This window comes from Diadema setosum, chromosome 9, assembly GCF_964275005.1.
Source record: "Diadema setosum chromosome 9, eeDiaSeto1, whole genome shotgun sequence".
Lineage (NCBI taxonomy): Eukaryota > Metazoa > Echinodermata > Echinoidea > Diadematoida > Diadematidae > Diadema > Diadema setosum.
In genome coordinates this window covers 12,554,165-12,577,201 of record NC_092693.1, presented here as the reverse complement: position 1 = coordinate 12,577,201, position 23,037 = coordinate 12,554,165, and the positions used below count along the sequence as shown (strand labels likewise).

General features: G+C 39.1%; 2 protein-coding genes across 2 annotated transcripts in view; both read left to right on the top strand.

Annotated features, from left to right (window-relative positions):
* Positions 1-1,208: 1,208 nt before the first annotated feature.
* LOC140232867 (transmembrane protein 70, mitochondrial-like) lies at positions 1,209-6,858 on the top strand. Its single transcript, XM_072312980.1, has 2 exons — positions 1,209-1,585; positions 4,381-6,858. Exons 1-2 carry the CDS (start codon positions 1,388-1,390, stop codon positions 4,993-4,995), a joined length of 813 nt encoding a protein of 270 aa, XP_072169081.1. The 5' UTR covers positions 1,209-1,387; the 3' UTR covers positions 4,996-6,858.
* A 14,688-nt stretch (positions 6,859-21,546) lies between these two features.
* LOC140233046 (polycystin-1-like protein 2) overlaps positions 21,547-23,037 on the top strand; it is a 72,176-nt gene continuing 70,685 nt past the window's right edge. The window contains exon 1 of the mRNA XM_072313155.1: positions 21,547-21,790. Within this exon, the coding sequence (XP_072169256.1) occupies positions 21,709-21,790 (82 nt within the window). The 5' untranslated portion in view covers positions 21,547-21,708. The remainder of the gene's footprint in view (positions 21,791-23,037) is intronic.

Below are 23,037 nucleotides of genomic sequence, written 5' to 3'. Positions count from 1 at the left end.
TGTACTGTAGTTACAGTTACAAAAAGAGTAATCGTTGGATGTCAGGGGTACCAATATACTCCCTCTCTGTGGGGAAAAAACGAAAAAGAGAATTGCGAAGAACTTTTTGAAGGTACGTGGAGTGAAAGGATTCACACAGTATAACCAGGTTTGGTGGAAGTGTTTGGAATGCAAAACTTTTGTATTTATAGTTATCTTTGCCCAGGTTGCATTCAAAAGGACTGGAGAAAATCCTTTGACGCAAAAGAATGAACACACGTTTATATACAAGACCATCCTGGTAAAATTTTCTTTGACCCTTAGCCAATATTTTGACATGTGCGAGGTGGATGTACATGAGGTTGACTGTATATCCGTGTATGTGTGTGTGTGTGTGTGTGTGTGTGTGTGTGTGTGTGTGTTTTAATGTGTTCTTTAGCTCTTTTTTTTTTCGTCTTTTTTTTTTTGGGGGGGGGGGGGGCATTATGTGATGGAGGAAAGAGGGCAGGTGGCCAGAGTACCAACAGACAGTAGTTTCAGCAAGAGTGATGTCAGAGTACATTTCTGATGTGAATTCAGAGACCAGTTTATCTGCAATGAAACTTTAAATGAAAAAGACCTTTGTCAACAAAGTCATCAAGCACGAAAAAAATGTCCAACTTGTTACATGTACACTACCAATGGGAAGAAGTGCAGCTGTCTTATAGGGGAATAAAACCCAAACATATATATGTCGATTGAGTGAATGCTGCAACATTAGTAGAACACATCAGTGGACATTTGAGGGATACAGTATCAGACAATCGGTTGAGTAGTTATGAATGTTCGGAATTTATGTATCGCTATCATTGGATAAAACTGCAATATTTTGTGAAGTCATACATAATGGAAAACAAGAAAAGTCAAAAGAAATTTCAGCATAGTTTCATGCACTCTTTTTGCATAATAAAAGAGCACTTGACATGTCTCTTTTCGAAAAGAGGAGGATAATATTGTCATTAAACTATGTCAGAAACAAGTCGAGGGAATGTGTACTTTTCATTAAAACAAAAAATGAAATAAATTCGAGCGGACAAAAAATTTAGCAATGTTCCGGATCCAGGCTCTACACACGAGTCAGCTCGTCGAAAGGCGCGGCCAGCTCAACCTGCTACTTCTTCCGTCGGTAGAGGGCGTTTTACTCTGGATTGCCGATCCCATTAATGGCCCACTGACTGGCATGGCGCCGTCCGATTCGTGGCCCATGATCAATCCACATGGGTTCTCGAATATCCGAGTCCGTGTACTGCTAATCCTATAGTGCTACGAAGTTTTGGGCCTTCTTTGAACTTTGCGATCTGAAGAGACGAAGCAAATTCTGCCAATCGATAAAAGCTCACTAGTTACTCTCTAATCCAGCAAAGTAACTATGAGGACTGTACTCACAGCACAACGGCATTTAGCTAGGCATGTCGTGCTTTTAACAAAATTCCCATTGCGTGCTTATGGCCATGATGGTAGTGGGCTTCTGCCCCGCAACTCTCCCGTCCGTACCGCCAGCAGTTTGTGCTGGAGCTGCTGTGCGAAGCTCCCCTGTGGCCGTGCTCCTCTGGAAAACGAGAAAAAGGTTTGTGGCTCCAGTACTTTAAGTTTTAATGTAGTTCTGTTCATCGTAAACTGTTTTCTGTGACAAAAAAAAGAACCCTACTTCCTTGCTAAAGGAATTTAATCACATCACTTCATGACTAAATTCCTCTGATTCAGCCTTATTTTGTGCAACTAGCAACTCGACCTCAATGCTTCGGTGTGTAGGACAAGTTTGGTTTCAGTCTAGCCCGACCAGACCCCGTGCGCTAAGCTAGGGCGACTTGCACTTGTGTACAGCGACAGGGCTGCATGTGTATAGTTAGTTTCAGTCACACAAGACGAGCACTAGATACGAAATTTTTCTAGCCCCTAACGTTATGCCTAACTGCGACCAGCCCGAACGCGAAGGATGGAGCGCTCCGGGCCGGGACTATAAGCACCGCACTTGAATTTGAAGTCACTCATTTGGCATTGAAACGACAGGGTTTTATGAATTTTAACCATTGGCATTGCATAATAGACGTGCAATTACAAGACACCAAATTTGTGTTGATTACAAATGCCTTTATTTGCACGTTTGATAGCTTTTACATTTTTAGAATTGAAATTCAACATGGTGGTGCAGTGGTGGTTTGTGCCTTTTTTTGTGTTGAATATTTGAAAAGTTTCAATAAAGACATTGTATCTAGCTAAATAGAAGTTGACTGCGGACAACCAGTGCAGTGGTCATATGCTATATGTGACCGTGCACCTCAAAACGAACATAAAGTCGCACACACTGATTTTACGCGAGGACTGAAAATAAGTGAAATGGGTCAACCTAGCCGAACTTGACTTTTTCATATTTTCTGAAAGAACGGGTCTTCTTTTACATTATGCTAAAATTTGGTATCATAAAACGGGCAGGAAAGTGTTTTTTTAGCAGTTTATCTCGAACATTTTTGGTAGAATAGTGTGATTAGGTGTGTCTTTAGAATCCCTTTTTCATTTCTGAAAAACCTTGTCCACACTCTTCACTTTCAAATCTAATAACTTTTGAAAGGATAGTGCTACAGCTTTGAAAGTTGGCATTAATTATGGACAGAATGTGTAAATGAGGCATGCTTAATTTCAGTTTCATCTGATAATCCCTTCATTGTTGTTACTCTGGTGGTATACTTCCTGTTTTTTGTCCCATTCATTGCACAGCCAGCAGGGTTTTGTAAAGATTAAGCGCTTGAATAGACACTGTACTTCAGAGCCTCTTTTCTCAGTTCACACTTTTCCTGAGTTTGTGCTTTCTTTCCAATATAGGTTAGGAGAGTCCATTTGATCCGAGTTATACATCATTTTAAAGCTTAAAGAATATGGTCTTAACTAAAAATTCATGTCTGGCGACTTTTTGTTTGTTTTGAGGTGCAGGGTCACATATGGTAGTCCATCATGTCCATGTCAGAAGTTGACTGAAAGATTGGTCTTGAATATCTTGTGGGGGATAAATTTCCAGAGAGTCTGCGTCTGGCTTCACTGATTTCTGTATGGAGTAGAGCCGTCAACTGTAAAAGTTTAGAAAAAATTATGAAAAACTACAGACAGATTTTTCTGTCTATGTCATTGGTTATTTATTGAATTTTCGAATGAGAGAAAAAAAAAATCTATTTTGTCTTGAAATGAGACTTTCTCGAGACTTTCTCATTTACTATTGGTTGGTACTCAAATTGAATACTAGTATCTAGTACAGCGATAGAGCAGGGGATCCAAATGGTGGTGGAGCTGCTGCTGGAGGGGGGTACGGTATCAAAATCCCCCCCCCCCCCCCCCCCAAGGTAGTTATGCATATTTAGAACTGAAATTCAGTGACTTGGTTCATATTTTTGCCAATTTTTTGATGGAGTATTTGGAATTTTTTCAGTCAATAATGTATTTAAGGCAGTATATTATTTGTTAATCAAAATTTGCCCCCCCCAAAAAAAAAAAAAAAAATAAATAAATAAATAACTACACGCAGCTGCTGTCGCGAAGGGGTGTTGGAACTCCCTGACCATTCACCCCACCCCCAGCTATATAGCCTTTAAGTAGCCAGATTCTAATTTCTAGAAGCTCAAGGTGAATTTAACACTTATTTTACCCAATGACGTCCATGGCAGCAGGGATGCATGCACTACAGCTACAAAACCCAACAGAATGGCAAATAAAAAGAAAATGACAGCAGTCTCATGGTGTTTTTTTTTTATGTATATCATCAAAACAAACCTTTATTAATATATGTTCTTTGCAATAGTCCTCTTTAGAGTTCATTGTGCATATTAATCAAGTGATGAGTGAGAAACTGAGAAATTTTTCCAATTGATAATAATGTGATGAAATACATTATGACAATCAGAGGCACTGACAAAATCTACAGTATTGAGAGATCTCATATAGACTGTCTGCTCTTTCTGCGATTCTGTAGTAAGCCAACTGCATGTACAGTTTACTAAACACATGCGCTATAGTTATCCTTTGTATAGATGTAAGCTTGTTCACAAAATATTGTAAGTTTGCGTAAAATGAAATACACATACCATGTTCTGTTCAGGTAGACTTTGATCAGAAAAGATTTACACCTCTTTTAAATAGACATCCATGGATCTTCATAATGATTTATTTGGAAAATTGACTTGATGATGGTTTAGCATTGTGTTAAATTCCTTGAATAGAAAATTCACTGGAATTGTAGACTTCCATTATCTTGCCTTTTGGTGTAGCCATACATTTTACAAATTACATTCATAAAGAAGGATAAAACGGACATTCAAAATTTTTGTTGTCATTGTTCTGATACTGTTCCCCCCCCCCCTTTTGTCTCCTTGATAGGCTGCAAAGAACTGGCATTGTCTTCCATCCAATTCATGCATACGTCACATAGCGACAGCACAGAGTGTCATGGGTCATGACAGGGATGTGGAACGAGTGTCTCGGGCCTACCTTGGCAATGCTCGCTCAAAAGGAGTGCAAAAGCATGATGGTAATAGGCTGATCTACGAAGTTCGGGGCCAGACGGTACTGCGGTTCGTCTCACTCTCATTCTATGCCACCACTGCCTTTGGATTGTACGTAGCGCCTGACTTCATCGCAACAGCGTGGGAATGCGAGGCAGTGAACAAGGAAATACTCACCAACCTGCTCGCAGTGACCATGGCAGTGGTCGGGCTGCCGACGTGCCTCAGGATGCTGTCGAAGAGACTCGTTCTGAAGCTCTACCACAATGAAGCTAGGGAGACCTATCTTGCAGTGACGCAGTCGATGCTGCTCACCAACAAGTTAACAAAGTTCTCTCTGCAAGATGTGAAAGTGACCGAGAAGAAGGGCATCCTGCAACATCTGTTCAATTTGACATCATTTAAGGCAAACAAATGGCCATTCTTTGTGAATCCATACAACTTTAAGCTACCGAGTGACTTCAATCATCTTCATGGGTTTGAGAGGTGATTCTTCACCTACTTTTCATCTGGTGTCATCTCAAAACAAACTATACAATTTCATAGTAGGATATGAAATTGAATACTGATACTTTGCAGTGTGCTGCTGACAATAACTTGATTTGCACTGTGCAAATGTGGATGAAAACATGTATTAGATGCTGATGAAAGACATGAGGAATATTCAAGCTTGGAAACGACTGCGCATCTGCTTGCCAAGATATGTATGTAGTACAAAATATACCGGTAGATCTTTGCTGAAATGAATGATTGAACCAGCGTACTTGATAGCAAATATTAATGCTTAACTTGTTGTTGCAAGAAGATGTTGCAAGAAGATGTGAAGAAAGTATGTAAATATAGTGTGAACAATAGGTCTGTTCAGCACTGTTTTTATAAAAGACGCCAGGAACCCTGCACTCTTCCGAAAGAGGCAAGGTGTAAAAACCTGTGCTCAGAAAAATGGATTATCAATTGTGTGTAATTAATGTCCCATGTATTTCCTGTTAAATCTAAAAGTACAATGTTGGTTTGAGTCACAGGTTTTTGGTTAGAGAAATAGGATTAGGCCAAGCCTCAATACACCATTCTGTCAGCCTTACAAAATTTGTATCCGAGTACTCTGTAACATTATTTCTAGTTTGATATGTCTTGCCATTTCTTTGTTATTCAGTGGCATTAGTAAACTGTTTTGTTTTGTCAGATCTTTTCTTCTGGAAGGTATATCGTCTGATGAAAATAAAAAAGTGTGTGTGTGTGTGTTTTTTTTTTTAAATACTTACCTAACTTTGTGTTAAATAGTGTCCTTACACTCTCAGAGAACATTCTTAAACTGAATGATGGAGTCTTGATCTGTTAATTCCATAGTTCAGTTTAATCTTCTCTTGGCATATATACTGCTAAAGATGTAATATCAGTTTATTACATCAACCGTATGTAATTAGCTTGCCATTGTAAGCCAAACATAAATTCTACCCGCAAACATGAACTAGAACCCTAACCCTAATCCTCGCTTGAAACTGAACGTAAAACCCTATCACAACCCTAACCCTAATCCTAAGTCCTTGGAGAAAAAAAAAAAAACCCAAACAGACTGGAGCAATTGTCGCAGGAGTAATGTCGTGTCACACACAAATACATTGCATTTTATTTGCCCTATTTGATCACAACATTCAAGCTTACATTGTGTGAATGCCTTGTGAAAACAAAGTCTACCATATACGGTATATACTTTTATGAGATATATTTTTATGAGAAACTTCTGACAGACGATACCAAAAAGCTAATGAATGCCACCACTCAATTTAAAATTTCATTTTATGTTGCATGTATTGGACCTCCCAAAGCTGTGATATTCATATCCACAATTCACAGGGCCTATGATATACTGTATTTCATTATGCTTGATAGTCATTGAATGCAGACTTGCATTCTTTTATGGGTACATCATACAATAATCATGATGTTGGTGTAATGTTGAAGGTCATAGTATAGCTGACAAGTATCTCAAGGCATTTTGTGTTTTTGTAATGGCCTTATTTGTGGTTATTTGAGTTAACACAATTATGCGAGAACAGAGAATATTGATTAGAAGTCATAAAAAGTACACCTGTATTTTGATTTTGTCCAAAAACAAGAGATAAGTGGGGAGTATCAAAGTATGAAAATTATGCATATTATAGTATTTGTGTTTCATTGTACACCATTTTGGCAATTAGCAATGAACTTTTAGGAACCTCCAAAAAGATCATTTGATGATGCACTGGAGCTTCCTATGCAAATCCTTTGAAAATGTGAAGTTTTTCCCATGACTACAACACAAGCAGAACGTGTAATAAAGGACAGGTATCAATTACTGGTGTGCACTCACAAACTGGTGTTACATTCTTTTGATTCACATGTATCTTTGTGAATAAGGTTTTATTTTACTTTGCCAAGCTTTGTTCATTGATGCCTTACAGACATATGAATTTGTAACAGCCATAAAAATTCAAACAACATGAATAGCTTGACAATTGTTGCCTAATGCTGTCTTTATTATACAATGTAGATTTTACATTGTATACAAAGTCTCTGCAGCTCGACTAGTATTCCACTTTCCAAATATCACCCAATTGTATGTACCACTCGTACATACTTAAGCTGTGTGTTTTTTTTTTTTATGCCTCCTCCACGAAGTGGTACCGGAGGCATTATGTTTTCGGGTTGTCTGTCCTTCCGTCCGTCCGTTCATCCGTAATGAATTTTGTGGACAGTGTAACTAAAAAAACCTTTTAAGGTATCCTAATGAAACTTGGCATGTAAGTGTATGAGGGGGTGAAGTTGTGCCTATCAACTTTTGGGTGCACATGCTCAAGGTCAAATGCTCAAAATTTCACTATTTTCCCCATTATCTAAGCAGTGCCTGAAGATATTTTCTTGAAACTTTGTGTATACATGTACTACCCAATTAAGATTCTCTGGTGAGAGTTTCGGGTCATGAACGTCAAAGGTGAAAGGTCATGTGAGAATGTTAGAATGTCACTTTTTTTCTCCATATCTTGGAAATGTTTCAAACTATATTCATGGAACATAGTATATATACATGTTCTGACTGGCAGTGATTATCTAGGGAATTTTGGGTTCATGGGGTCAAAGGTCAGGGGTCAAAGGTCAGGGGTCAAAGGTCAAGGTCAAGATCAAGTCTTCAAAATCTTACTATTTCCCTATATTTATGCAATGCCTGCAGGGCAATTCCACAGTTAGGTGGACATGACATGGATAAAAGAAATGTGCCTCTTTATCTTACTCTTTGATTTAGGTATCAACTAATGCCTTGAATGTTCACCAGTCATTAAAGGTACTAGCCCACATTTGCAAACCCACGAAAATCAAAACTGCATAAAATAGGTCCAATATGACTTCAAGTACAAGTTATAACAGTAACATACCTCACCTGTTGCTCTTTGTCTATACCATTCGATAAAAGAGAGAAAATCATCGTTTTAAAATCAATTTTCAAACCGGGTCAACCCGACCCAAAATCGAATTACCAGCGCGGGCTAGCTACGCACATTAACTTACACATCGCATGCATGTAGTACGTGCGTGGACCGGAGCTAGCGAGCGTTTTTATACGTATGCATACGGTGCATTTTCACTTATTTTTATGAAAGTAATGGACTAATTGGAACGAAATTTTGCACAGGTGTTACTACAATCATACCTAGACTCCATGCTAACTATGAGACCAATTGCTGCAGGTTTACAAATGTGGGCTAATACCTTTAAGGTCTTTCAAATTCAGTAGATTTTATTTTTCGAATTTATTGATTTTGTGATATTTAAAACTATCATTTAAAATGTACATGTGGGACTGGGGACGCTGAAATTCACTTAAATGCAAATTACTGTGGGTTCCTTTGAACATTTTTCCTCAAAGTTTTGCTAAAGGGTAAAAGATGAATGCATTTAAGTACTCCAGAAGTCATGGTACATTTTGTCAACTACAAAAGGGTGAAATGACCTGCGGAATTACTCTGGACAAATGTAACGTTACTAACCGCAATGTTGCTTACCATGCTTTTGGGGGTCTGGCTAATAAATTATCGGTCAAACTGCTAAAAATATTTGGGTGAACATTTGTCATGATGCAATACTTAAAATTAATGTAACACATTGTTTAAAGTAACATGAAGTTTTGCACACTTTTTGTTACAAGACACTGATTTTTTTGTTATGTCCTTTTTTTGTAACGTTAATAACCAGCCCTTTTAGTTGCCATAGCAATTCTAAAATTTACTGGATTGTATTCATTCTTTTCTATATCATAAACCTGGGAAGGATGAACATGTTTTTCACATGATTTTGACTTGAAATGAATAAACGTTTTTTTAGCAGTAAAAGTAAATATCTAAATTTGTTTAAATGTAACGTTACTAACTGCAGAATTGCCCTGCAGGATTTTTTTAAAAACTTGGTGTATATATGTATTACCCAATAGAGGTTCTTTGAGAAGTTTGTTTTTTGCCAAAAAGGTCGAAGGTCAAAAGGTGAAAGATCAAGTGAAAGTGCTGAACTTCACTTTGTCCTCCATATTTCGGAAGTAGCTCAAGTTATCTTGAAACTTGAAGTACATATTTATGCATGTTCTGCTTGACAGTGATTCTCTTATGAATTTTAGGGTCAAAGGTCAAGTGTTGAAGGCCAGGTGAAAATGGTAACAATTTGCTATTCAATACAGATATTGCACTTTTTCTCCATACCTTGAAAATTACTCAATGCATAAGATGGTCAAAGTCAAGTAAAAGTCCTCAAATCCCCAAATACAGGCTCTCCCATTTATCAAATTAAACCTAGGTCAAGGAAGGTGAACATTTAACACATTTGTGACAAACATGTCATTTTAATAATTTGCCAATGATGTGAAACAGTCGTCGCACATTGTCCACATGTATGTACAATGTACTATAGATATAGACCTATTAGGAGAATCATGCATTATGGCGGAGGCATACCAGTCGCCGTAGCGACATTTCTGGTTTCTCCCTGTGACAACACTGCACATTGGCGCAGGTCCGACGGTCCCCGACTAATTAGTTACATAAAAACACATCTGACCAGTAACTTTTTCAGGAATGGACAATTAAAAAATGGAAAAACTGGGTACCTACTGGCCCGACAGACAGGTTTGACTAGTAGAAAAAATAGGTTAGTGTGCAGACCTACCTACATGGCACTATCATTTGCATCCCAGTCGAGCATTACAAAACAATTATTGGGTGATGGGCCAGTCTTTTCCTCAGTGGTTAATATATCTTTTAATGTGTCATTCTATACTGTTTTGAATTCTCTTGCATGCTGTTTCAAAGATCAGATTTTGGTTGAAGTGATACCAAAGTGAAGTGAAACAAAACAGATATACTTACATTGGGGAAAACAAGTATATATCTCTGATGTTTGAAATCAGAGGTTAGTCTGAAGAAAAAAAATAAATGAATCAAGAAACCAATACTTACTATAACTGCATGATTGCATAAAGGTTCAATACACTATTCAGACAGGGCAAAAAAGGCTGAAGAACATTTGAGTTAACGATTTCAGACTAGTGTATTAAGGTACGCTTTTCTTAGTAGGCCTACTGTCTGTATTTGAGAGCATTCATCAGACATGTCTACATCTGCATTATTTCATTGAGGTGGAACAAGGTCAGATAGGGGTAAAACAACAGCAAAATAGACCTACAGGTCTAGCGCTCATTTTAGTACACTTACTCTTCTCGGCAGGTACGCACCGTAGGGACCCCCTGAGGCATCACCACTCGCCATTTGTACAGGAATTAGCTATGGCCACTCCCCTTTCCCCTGTTGTTTGAGTTGTATCAAAATGAATATCATAAAACATGTTGGCATCCATCTTGAATATCTCAAAATTCTTTAGGATGCAAGAGTTTCATCATCCAGATTCGGATTTAGGAACCTGAAAATATGTTAAATACCCCTTTTTTTTTTGGGGGGGGGGGGCATTTATACGGAAATTATACGGAAATAGATTCTAGAATCTATATAAATTTCATTTTCGGCCATAGCCTACTAGACCTATTATTGCTGGCCGTCTTGAATATCTCATATCCTCAATGATGCAAGAGTTGCATTGTACAAATTCGAACTCAGCACCTTCAAAATGGGCAAAACTATGATTTTTTAAAATTGGGCAGACAGTTAAACAAGATTACCTCGCGGTAGGCCCCCCAAATTTGGCACCCACCAGACTCCTAAAGCCTCAAAAAGGTTTAGTATCGGGGATCCGGGAGGCGTGTTTTTTTTAGACGGCGCAGATTGGGGACCCCAAATCTATTGGGGACCCTATCCCTAAACCTAACCCTAATAATCCTAATCCTAACCCTAACCATCAAACCCTAACCCTAACCCTAACCAAAAACCCTAACCCAACGTTTTTCCCATAGGTTTAACACGCGCCATGCCCCAATCTGTGCCGTCTTTAAAAAAAAAAAACAAACAAACAAACAAAAAAAAAAAAAAACGCATCCGGGAGCGCGCATGAATCAATCTTTTGCGTTGACCTTGACCTACTTCTGCCACTGAACTCGACGAGAGTAGAGTTCAGTACATGTACTCCGCCGGATCCCAATGCACAGTTGTGTTTAGCGGACAATAGAGGTGCCGGTGGCTGATGAATGGAATGGGTGCACCTCTATGACCGATTGCGACAGCGATCGAGACCGTACGTACCACAGGCGCGCTGTGCGCCGCCGGCGATGCATAGCTAGCTAAGTACTGTATGTGCATGGTGTCCCTCCGACACACTATACAGTACATGCAACGGCCGGGTACTACGCGCGCTATCAAGTCTTTTACAATACAGTAATCAAGATCTACGACACGTCTAACAGAGTTATAATAATAGCCATGCTAGTAGCAGGATAGCTAACGTTAGGCCGGCCTCTCGCATGTTGATGCGCGGTAAAGTGGAGTAAACGGATCGAGGACGTCGGCTGTGAGCTGTCGACGCCGACGACTAAAGCAAAGAGTTACAGGGACCTTGGCCCCTAAACTTGCACCCATCTTGCTTTACAATTAGATTAGAGCTTCATTACCAATCGGACTTCAGTGGGAGGGTCGGTTATATCTGTTACCTGTAGGCCTACCCACAGTTGACAGGCAACGCAACAACACCACAGTCACACCACTGCGCTGCACGTAGAGAGTCATGCATGGGGAACTCGCGGGACGTGTCGTCAAGACGTCAGATGGGCGTGTATCGGGGATTTAACAAGCCCTTTACAATACTGCAAGACACAGGACTTCACACTAACGTTAGGTCTACTCACAGTTTTGCCGACTTTTGACTATGGCCGCGCTGGCAGCAATGCTGCTGCTGATCTTTCTATTGGCTGCTAGTGTAGCATCAGGTAGGTTTTACCTAGAGTTTTCTCTTGTTGGATAGAACCTAACTGTTAGTTGTAATTTTTACAAGTTTGTATTCATGTAACATTAATTCGTGAATTAGCTTCATGTAAAGGCCTAGCAACGTTAGGCCGGCCCTGGCTTAGGGGCCTAGTTGAATCTATATTGGCCCTGGGCCCCGTTGCAAGAAAGTTGCAATCAATTGCAAATAATCATTGCTAATTTTGAAACAACCATTCTGATTGGCTCAGGGTCTGCCCTATTAAGAAGACATGCATGCAACAATGATTTTGATTGGCCAGTGACAATCAGTTGCAAGTTGCGTTTAAACGCAAAGTTTCTAGCAACGCCACGGGGCCCTGGCCTGCAAAGTTCTGACTTCTACGTTCTTGTGCTTCTAACCTATCACTAACCTGTGACCTCTAAACACTATGAGATGTCAAAGAACATGCAGTTCTAAGGAGTAGGCCTATCAAAAGTTTATTTGATGGAACTTGGTTTTGAAATGGCCGAGATATCCAAAAACAAGGTGAAACAAAGAGATCCTGATAAAAAGGCATGGCCTATCGCCTTTTATTATCACTTTTTTGATATCTCAGCCATTTGAAACCTAATTTTCATCAAATAAACATTTAATCCTTAAAATTACATGCTCTTTCATATTTCATAAGAGGTTTCTCATTTTCTGACTTAGGAATGTTCAAAACACCCCACCTCGAGCACAACCAGTTACTGTACAGTCCCTAGTACTAACGTTACTAACACTACCACAGATCTAGATCTAACACGCGTTAGACAAGAAATTATAACCACTCCACAACAGTCTACCTGCTATGAGTGTGTTAGTAACAGTGTTACTGTCATGGAAATATAGTCATGTGACATCAGTACAGCGGATAGTCACATGTGACACTGAACCTGTACTAACCTTGCTATGTTACAATCTTCTGAAGATGTAGATCCTACATGTGATGCAGCTAATGTTAGACCTCATTGTTAGTAGTACTGTCCTGAAAATCTACAACTTAAACTTGTGCCATTCCAGAAGTTTCTCACTAGGGAAAAGGTAAATTACATTCATATCCTGCTAAATATTTCACTGCGTAGTTGTGGGGTCTGTTTTGATTAACGTTAGTCATAGACCCCTACCTGTTGAATGTTGGGTGAAACTATAGAATGGAAAGGCTGGCCCTGCCTCCTTCAATGTTAGGCATTATTGAATATTAATGTTATATGAGTTAAAATTACGAATCTAGTAGATCTACTAGGCGTTACCGTATCTAGCCGTGATCAGGGCGGAGTTCTGGGATCTAGACTAGTATCTATCATGTTTAGTAGTGCACTGTTGATCATCTCACAGAGAAATCCAATAATACCAACCATATGCATTTCTGTAAGACCTATGAACTTGGAGTCGCTGAGGAGCTATGTTTACTGTAAAGCAGAAATATTTGCAGCATGAAGTTTTTGCAACTGGCATTTGCAATACATAGATGTGTAGACAAAAATTTTAGAGTTCAAATATTAGAGTGCAAATCTTGGCTATCACAAAATTAAAATGTATGCAATTTTTCTTCTGGTTTTACAGTACTAATCAAACATATCCCATTCCTAGCAAGTCCCAGTAACCATATTTCTGTGGTGTTGTAACTTGTATACTGCATCTTTTCATACCATAACTTTTAACTAGACTGTCTATTCATATAAATCATTAGTGTGTCATACCTACTACTAAGGAGTCTAGTAAGAATTTTCTGCCACTGTTAATAGTTATTTGCGTCTTTGGTTATCAGTAAATGCATGTTTCATACGCAGAAGCTTGAGAAGGTTTTGGTTCATTACAGTACAGTATTACCTGATTCCCAAATTGGCAACAAAATAGTGCAAATTTCTTTCACAAATCATTTTTTTTTTTGAGAGAGAGTATTAACTATTTACTTTGTTCAGATTTGATAACATTAAACAGTTCCATTTAATATTTCTCAAAGTAAGATGTGTATTTAAATTTAGAGGTGTTAGTGTTTACAATTCGGTGATAAGGCTACGGTCACAACTCAGAGCGGCGACCGACGGATTTGTAGCCTGCTTGGTCGCTGCTGAAATTTTGGCACCGCTCAGCAGTTCTTGGAGATGTTGAGCAGGCTGTAAAACCCTAGTGATGACCGAGCAGTGCCCTGTCGATTTCCTGTCGGTCGCCGATTGATTTTCAGTAAATTTCGGCGAAATATGGGGATCTGCAACGCGCAGAGTCCGAGCAGTCACCGAGCGATGCCCCATCGGCAACTGGACGATATCCCAACGGCCACCGACCGATTTTTACGAAATCCCTCAGCGACCAACGGGTGATCGATAGGTCATCTACCGGTGACCCGTAGGCGTACTGGCGGTTGCCCGCCGGTCTCTGACGAAAATTTTTTACGAGCTACCTGTGTTTGTTAATGTTAATGTGATTTGTGATGTGTTAATTAATTAATTAAGATAAAACCCGAGGCTAAAGATCTAAGAGTTAAATTATCAACTAACAAACCTCAGTTATGTGATACCACAGATAACTAGAAATTAGGAAATAAAACAAAAGGGAGGAACACCCAAGATTGAACAAAGATTAGAATAGATTAGAATTTTCCAAAATATCCTGTTTGGTTCTATATTTTACAGTATTTTTGTATTCCTATTTAATTCCATATTTTAATTTTCCCCATCTCTTGTCATTCATTTCTTCTTTAATCAATAGGCCTCTAATGAATGATAAGGTAACAAAACCATGTTTTCCTACGTCAACATATCGACACTAACTTTTAGCTTTCATCTCTTTTGCTCAAAGTGGTTATCCCTGTCTTCCATGTTCCTCATGTTGGTTGCCAATGTTGAGATGCTGAGATGTTGGTGGGGTTTCCTTGCTTCTATCCCTCCCCCCCCCCCTGCTTCTTCCACATTGCCCTGGCTTCTCTCCCCCATCATCTAGTCCCTGGTTTCCTTCAGTGCTTCTGCCATTTTTAGCTCACCTGAGCCAAAGGCTCAAGTAAGCTATTGCGATCGCCCTTCGTCCGGCGTGCGTCGTGCGTCGTGCGTAAACTTTTTACATTTTCATCTTCTTCTTGAGAACCCCATGACCCATTTTCACCAAACTTGGCAGGTAGCATCCCTAGGGGGTTAGGAACTCAATTTGTTAAAATGGGCACCATGACCCACCCAGGGGACCCCCAGGGGGCCCAAATGCCCCAAAATTAAGGAATCTGTAAAAATCTTCTTCTCCAGAACCAGAAGTGATAGAGCTAAGTTAATACTATGAGTTTGTGCATTGATGACTGTAGTTTCAAGTTTGTTCATGGCAGAATCAGGGGTGCCCCCCTTGGGACCCAGGGGAGGGGGGTGAGGAGGGGTCCTAATGGGGCCTAAATTGTACATTTTTATCTTCTTCTTGAGAACCCCATGACCCATTTTCACCAAACTTGGCAGGTAGCATCCCTAGGGGTTAGGATCTCAATTTCTTAAAATGGGCACCATTCCCCACCCAGGGGGCCCCCAGGGGGGCCCCAAACCCCCAAAATGAAGGAATCTTTAAAAATCTTCTCTAGAATCAGAAGTTATAGAGGTAAGATAATACTATGAGTGAGTACATTAATGACTGTATTTTCAAGTTTGTTCATAGGAGATCAAGGGGAACCCCTCTTTGGGGCAGGGGGGGGGGGTTGGTTGGGAAGGTCCAAATGGGGACCTGAATTGTACATTTTCGTCTTCTTCCTGAAAACCGGCTCATGATGTATTTTCGTCAAAATTGGCAGGTAGCATCCCTATGGGGTCAGGATCTCAATTTATCAAAATGGGCACCATGCCCCACCCAGAGGGTCCCAGGGGCCCCCAATCCCCCCAAATTAAGGAATCTTAAAGAATTTGGGCCCTTATTGTACAGTTTCATCTTCTACTTGAGAATGCCTGGTCAAATTTTGGTAGAGCTGTGAATAATTTAGATTAGTGACTGCGTGAAAGGTGAACTTGCGATACTCAGGTGAGCGCTAGACCCGCGGGTCTCTTGTTATCTTAACATTTTTAGTCCCTAAATTGCTTGACGGCGACCGCTCGATCTATTCTCTTGGTTTTCTTCTGTGCTGTTGTCATTTTTGTCTCTATTATTTTTGCTCCCTAAAAGTGCTCGGCAGCGACCGCTCGATTAGGTCAGTGCCTGGGCGGTTCCCGCTTGGACACCAAGCGTATTTTGGGCAGCCAGTGAAAACTGGTCGGTCGCCGCTGAAATTTTAACTCCGCATTAAAACTTCAGCGGCGACCGACCGATGCCCTAAAAATCAGAGGCGCCGATGCCCTAAAAATCAGAGGCGCCTAGGCGCCTCTGATTTTTAGGGCATCGGTCGGTCGCCGCTGAAGTTTTAGCTGGTCGGTCACTGGTCGATCACCGGTCGTTGTCCGACCGGTTTTGTCTAAAAACTCGCCGACCGGTCGCCGAGCAGGCTGATTTTGGGGGTTGTGACCGTAGCCTAACATTGAGAAGATGACTTCTACAGCAAAACTCCCCCAGACCTTTATTGGATAAAACAACTCATTTTGAGAATGTTTAGAATGTTGGGTGCCAGCTAGTATTCTTATTCTGTGTATTATTTCTTGATCTAAGTGCTTCATATCATTCAACATGAATTTTTATCTTTATTTTATCCTGGCCACAATATTTGCATGAGTATGTACATGTACATACAATGTATTATATCAGAGATACCCCATTTTCAGTTCCTCATCATGGAGTTTATGATTAACAAAAGGAAATTATTTTGTTACCGGCAAAAAAAAAATCAAAAAAAAAAAATCAGTAGACTATCAGTATCAGTACATACTGATAGGGTAGAGTAAGTTCCTAGTTTTAGCAATTGAATGAACCTCCATCATGTGTGAACAGTTGTGTGAACAGATGGTGAACTAGCAGAGGTTTCATTTAAGCAATTAGACTAAAGCAACTTAATATTGGTGTGTGAGCTGTGGTCAATAATAATGGCCAAAATACTGTCAAACCAATGTCAGAGAAAAATTCTTGATGTGCATGCCATATTTTTTTTTTTTTTTCATCACATGAATCCTTTTTGTACAAGCAAATCTTGAAGATTGATCAACCTTAGACACTGTTTGACTTTATATTCATAACTGATTATAAATGTTTTGCCAACATCTTTATCACAATGTTTCTGTTCAGAAACACTCAACAAGAAATTCAAATTTGTTAAGTTACGTACAATCAACTTCATGTGCTACTTACTAGTAACTTACTGTTCACTTTCAACACTCAAACTTTGAAATACCTTTCGAGCATTAGAGAGCCCAAAGAATGTGTTGTTTTTGCATTTTTTTTTCCAATGAAATGCTAACAGTGCCATTATTTGTAATTGAGTATCATTTATCTAATGTCATTATTCAATTTACAATTGCCATGGTGACACATGTCCTGTGGACATTGAAGCTAAATTGAATAGGGATTTACAGAATATTTCAGAATGGTTTTCATGTAATCACCTTGCTGTAAATGTGAAGAAATATACAAGTAGGTATGTTGATTTGGTCGCAAATGAGAATAAAAGGCAAGATGCTTAATCTTTATATTGATAACACAAATATACAGCACGTGGCGGATCCAGGGAGGACCTCACCGGGCACAAGCCCCCCCCCCCCCCCTTTATTTTTGGTTGAAACAAAAGAAAAAAAAAAGGGGGTGGGTGCAAGCGCCCCCTGGCCTCCGCCCCTGAATATAGATCAGGTTAGTATGTGTAAATACCTCATTGTATTCATTTTTAGCTGTCTCAGTTGGGATACAGATGTTGGTATTAAAGTTGATGAGAAATTTATAGTTTTTTAAAATGTAATGTAATGCATTGTCTTTCAGAAGAAACAGCAGTGCTTTTATTGTCAGACAGTATAGTAGCACAAAGTAAACTAGATTATTGTGGTGTAATCTAGAATAACATAAGGAAAAAGAATATTCCAAAGCTGCAAATCTTACAGAACAGATTGCTCAAGACTGTTTTTGGCATTTAAAATAGGTATTTAACTCGCCTCATTTTTGTCCCCGCGGAACGAGTTCGAGCAGGGGACTATGAAACGGGCTCCGTACGTGTGTGTGTCCGTGCGTCCGTCCGTGCGTCCGTCCGTCCGTCCGTGCGTCCGTCCGTGTGTGCGTCCGTGTGTGATCAAAATGTCAAATTTGCTACTTCTCTGTCATTTATGAGCCAATTTTGATTCTGTTTGCTTTATATGATAGCACTACATGGGAGCTTTGAAACTTCTACACAGAATTTCAGTTGTGACCTTGACCTTTGACCTATATTGTACATTTTGCTACAAAATGCTACTCCTTCACCATTTCTAACCCGATTTCGATTCCGTTTGCTTTATGTGATGGCACTAGGTGAGGGCTTCAAAACTTCTACACAGAATTTTGACCTTTGACTTCTTTGACCTTTGACCTTGATTTTTGACCTTGATTTTTGACCTATATTGTACATTTTGCTACAAAATGCTACTCCTTCGCCATTTCTAACCCGATTTCGATTCTGTTTGCTTTGTGTGATGGCACTAGGTGAGGGCTTCAAACCTTCTACACAGAATTTTGACCTTTGCCTTCTTTGACCTTTGACCTTGATTTTTTACCTATATTGTACATTTTGCTACAAAATGCTACTCCTTCGCCATTTCTAACCCGATTTCGATTCTGTTTGCTTTATGTAATGGCACTAGGTGAGGGCTTCAAAACTTTTACACAGAATTTTAACCTTTGCCTTCTTGGACCTTTGACCTTGATTTTTGACCTGTATTGTACATTGGCTACAAAATGCTACTCCTTCGCCATTTCTAACCCGATTTTGATTCCGTTTGCTTTATGTGATGGCACTAGGTGAGGGCTTCAACACTTTACACAGAATTTTGACCTTTGCCTTCTTGACCTTTGACCTTGATTTTTTACCTGTATTGTACATTGGCTACAAAATGCTACTCCTTCGCCATTTCTAACCTGATTTCGATTCCGTTTGCTTTATGTGATGGCACTAGGTGAGGGCTTCAAAACTTTTACACAGAATTTTGACCTTTGACTTCTTTGACCTTTGACCTTGATTTTTTACCTGTATTGCACATTTTGCTACAAAATGCTACTTCCGGCGGGGACATATATTACGCACCGCGTAATTTCTACTTTTCCTTGTTTTTATTCATTTTCACTTGATATGTTAAAACAAAGAAGAGCAGAGCACACCTTATGTTTGGTGTATGGAATATCGGTGAGTAGACCCTATCTCATTAGTAAACTTGAGCTTGAAGGTCCCGTTTACCTTTGGGAGCAGTGATTTCAAAAATGTTCAAGATATCACCTTTGATGCATATGTGTTGGTCTACTGTGTCACAAAACATCCAACCATGTAAGATTTTCACCATAAAACATGAAATATAAGAAGATATCAGTGTCTTTCTCAATAAACCGTAACTGTAGACGCAGCCCCGGTGCTACGGTGCAATTAACTCACTGATAAGAGGCCAAAGCTTTTGAATTCTTAACGGTCATCGAAGCGCTGTGCGGAGGGAAGGACAAAAAATCTCGAAAGTTCACCTCCTCGTATCTCCCTTATTTTACCACCAAATCCCTTGAAAGTTCACACATATATCATATATGAATATATCATCCTTCATATGATTTTTGGGCGAAAACGCTGATGTATCTTTCGAGATATGCGTATTTTTCTGCTTGAGTCGACTGTGGGAAAGGGTTACGATTTTTTCCCGACACAAGTCTGCGCCTGCATGAATATGCATTTGATCAACATATTACTAGTCTGTATACTCCAGACTCACTAACTGCGAAGTCTCGTGTTTGTGCAATTAGTAGTTAGGTGAAAATAAGAGCAAAAAGACAACCAACTTTAAGAGAAGATACTGGACATGCACAACTAGATCATCCTCCTGCGCATGCGTTTTCTACTGGTGAGTGCACGCTTAGCCAATCAGCGGTGTCAGGCTCGGCGCAATGCGACAGAGGTCGATTTTCGGTCAGCAGGGTGGTGAGTGGGCAAGAGAGGAACCCTGCTTTGTGCTTCAACTGTTTCAAGCAGCACAAAAACCAATACATCGGACTGCGTATTCCTTACGCCATGGATTTTACGTGGGTCACAAGTGACAGTGATCTCGATTTTTTCCAGACATAGCTGTGCGCCAAATGATACAGAAAAGATATTTGGAGAGCAGCATGGATATACTACCATAAGTCATATACCGAAGTTTCATTTTTGTGCAATGAAGGAAAATGTGAGAAAATAACACTTGTTTTGAGACCAAATTTTCTGTTTTGGAAGCTAAGTTTCGACATTATTTTCACACGTTTATCCTCAATAAAACCCCAAATAACTAACATTACGAGTTAGAGAATAGTTTCTTCTTCAGTTTGCTGTACAGATTTAATCATTTGATGGCTTTGAGGTGAGATATTGCGATTGTCCTGCAACACTTCCCCAGCGGTTTTACGCACACAAGCTGTCTACTTTTTGCAACTGAGGCTTCGAGGTCATAAGCTTTTGGCGAGTTAATTGCACCCTAGCGCCGCGCCTGGACGGTTTAATCCAGAAATATTCTTATCATACAGTGTAACTATTGTTCACATTTTGTGCATTTAACAACGCTTAACATCGATTATACGGATTCAGATTTTTACAGTGGTTGTTTCTATCCCTGACTCACATTTTAGAACTATTTTAAAGCACTAATGCTGGTTTTTTGTTTTATCTGCAAATGGTAAATTATGCCCATATCACTTCAGAAACAGTTTACATGTCCTTTGATTACCTCAGTTTAAAAAGAAAAAAGAAAAAAAAAAGATGTTTTAAGAAGAATAGTTTGAGTCTATTACAAAGAAAACCTGTGGAATGATTTATGAACTGATTTTAATCCAGAACCAAAATACAGATTGTATGAAGTTGTTAACACAATTTACTCCATAAACCATTACTTCGTATTAATATTTGGTAGCTGAAGGTAAGCATTTTTTTTTTCTAATTTTATGACTGTATGAATTATTTTATTCTTTCATTTTTGAATTATATTGTATTTTGTAATTCACCATATTCACCAGTTTGTGAATTCATTATCTGTTGTATCTAATTAATTTTTTTCTTCTCATCTTTTTGGTATTGTATTTTCTGGGGGTTTTTTTCTGTGCATGGACATGTTGAAAAACAGCCTTTGGCTCGATCCTGTTGCTGTGCCGTAATAAATGAATGCAACGAAGCAAAAAGACTCCCAAAATGTTGCATTCAGGATCTCATATGTCAATAAGTGACCTACACAAAGAAAATGTAACTTAAAAATTTAATCATTTGTCTCTTTTTGTGTCATGAGTTGTTTGAAATGCTGATTTAGTGATATCTGTGATTTATAGTCATACACCTGAACATGGTCAGATAGTGTGGTGTAGCTGAAATACATTTATTGTGATTATAGGAATTCAAAGTGACTATGATAAAATGCTCAGAACATTGTACGCATTCTTATATTAAACAATATTCTGAGGTTTATGGCTTTTTCTAGACATTTCCATACTTATGGAATATCTCCTATTTTCTTCTTGTCCAGAAACCATGTATGCCTGCGAAAATGCAACTTTAAATGTGGAGTGTGAAAGTGATCAATACATAGACGCCATTTCTGCCAGTTACGGGCACTGGGGCAATGCAGGTTGGCCGGAAGAGCTAGATAGCTGCTCGAGTGTGCCGTCACATAGCACAGCGTGTCATGCAGCAACCTCTGTTGATGTAGTTCGAGCAACCTGCCGGGGCAATCAGATGTGCCAAGTGGTCGCTGGAAATCAAGTCTTCGGGGACCCATGTCGGGGCGACAGAAAGTTTTTGGAGGTCTCTTATGAATGTAAGAATTTTGAGTGCCTTGAAGATGGTACGTACAATAAATAATTTGTTGTTGAAGCTCTGAATAAGATGGTACATTTATTTCCATGTAAGTCAGCCAGAATTTCATTTACCGGTACTCTACACAAATCTAGAATTAGAGTCAGTGTTTTCTTTTCTAGCTCTATCTTGTTCACAGACAATATCTAATACAGCCAGATACATTCCTGCACAATGAAATGCCGAACTTTAGGGGAAAAACTTTGATATTTGTTTGTATATATTACTTATTTTAGGTCTTTGATCATGCATATTTACAGTTGTAAAGTTGCATACGGGTAATTCCATGAAGTTGGGGCAGTGTCCATGTAGCATCGTGATATTTGAAAAATACATTTCAGCATAACTCAATATTAATTATGCTATACATTTATTGTTTGTAGGCTTTACATTTGCATTGAGGCCACACATTTTCCTAGAAATTTTGTGCCATTCAGACTCAGTTTTGATGAAGTTATTAAACAATATGTAACGGTGTCCTGTAGCATCGTGACGTGTCCATGTAGCATCGTGAAATTTTAACATTTGGTCCTAAGAGACAAATTATGGCAATTAGCTTGACCAAAATTTGATGCAATATGCATATTTACTAGATTAGTCAGATAGCTAAATATCTAAAATTTCCTGTTCACAGTTTTAATTTTAAAAGAAAATTACAAAATGTATCACGATGCTACGCGGTGTCCTTTTTTGTTACATTTGGTGGACACCGTGTAGCATAGTGACACATTGTGTAATTTTCTTGTAAAAGTAAAACTGTGGAAAATAGAGTTAAGATATTTAGCTATCTGACTAATCTACTAATTATGCATATTGTATCAAATTTTGGTCAAGCTAATTGCATTAATTTGTCTTTTAGGACCAGATTTTAACCATCACGATGCTACATGGACACGTCACGATGCTACAGGACACCGTTACATTTTTTAAAAATAACTTCATCAAAATTGAGTCTGAATGGCACAAAATTTCCAGGAAAATGTATGGTCTCAATACAAATGTAAAGCCTATAAAGAATATATGTATAGCATAATTAGTATTGATTTATGCTAAAATGTAACACTTTGTGCCCCAACTTCATGGAATTACCCATACGTAGAGTTTTCAGGTCTGAAATGTGTCTAGGTTAAATCTGGCTGATTAAGCCAGATTATCTAGCCATCATGCAGTACGTCGCAATTTGAGTATTGTCACTGTGCAGCTGCTTTG

What these genes read in the sequence shown, in the direction of transcription:
- LOC140232867 (XM_072312980.1), top strand. Translation starts at nt 1,388, where the DNA reads ATGAGGACTGTACTCACAGCACAACGGCATTTAGCTAGGCATGTCGTG. An exon ending in CTCTGGAAAACGAGAAAAAG is followed by an intron (nt 1,586 to 4,380) that starts GTTTGTGGCTCC and finishes TCTCCTTGATAG; the next exon opens with GCTGCAAAGAACTGGCATTG.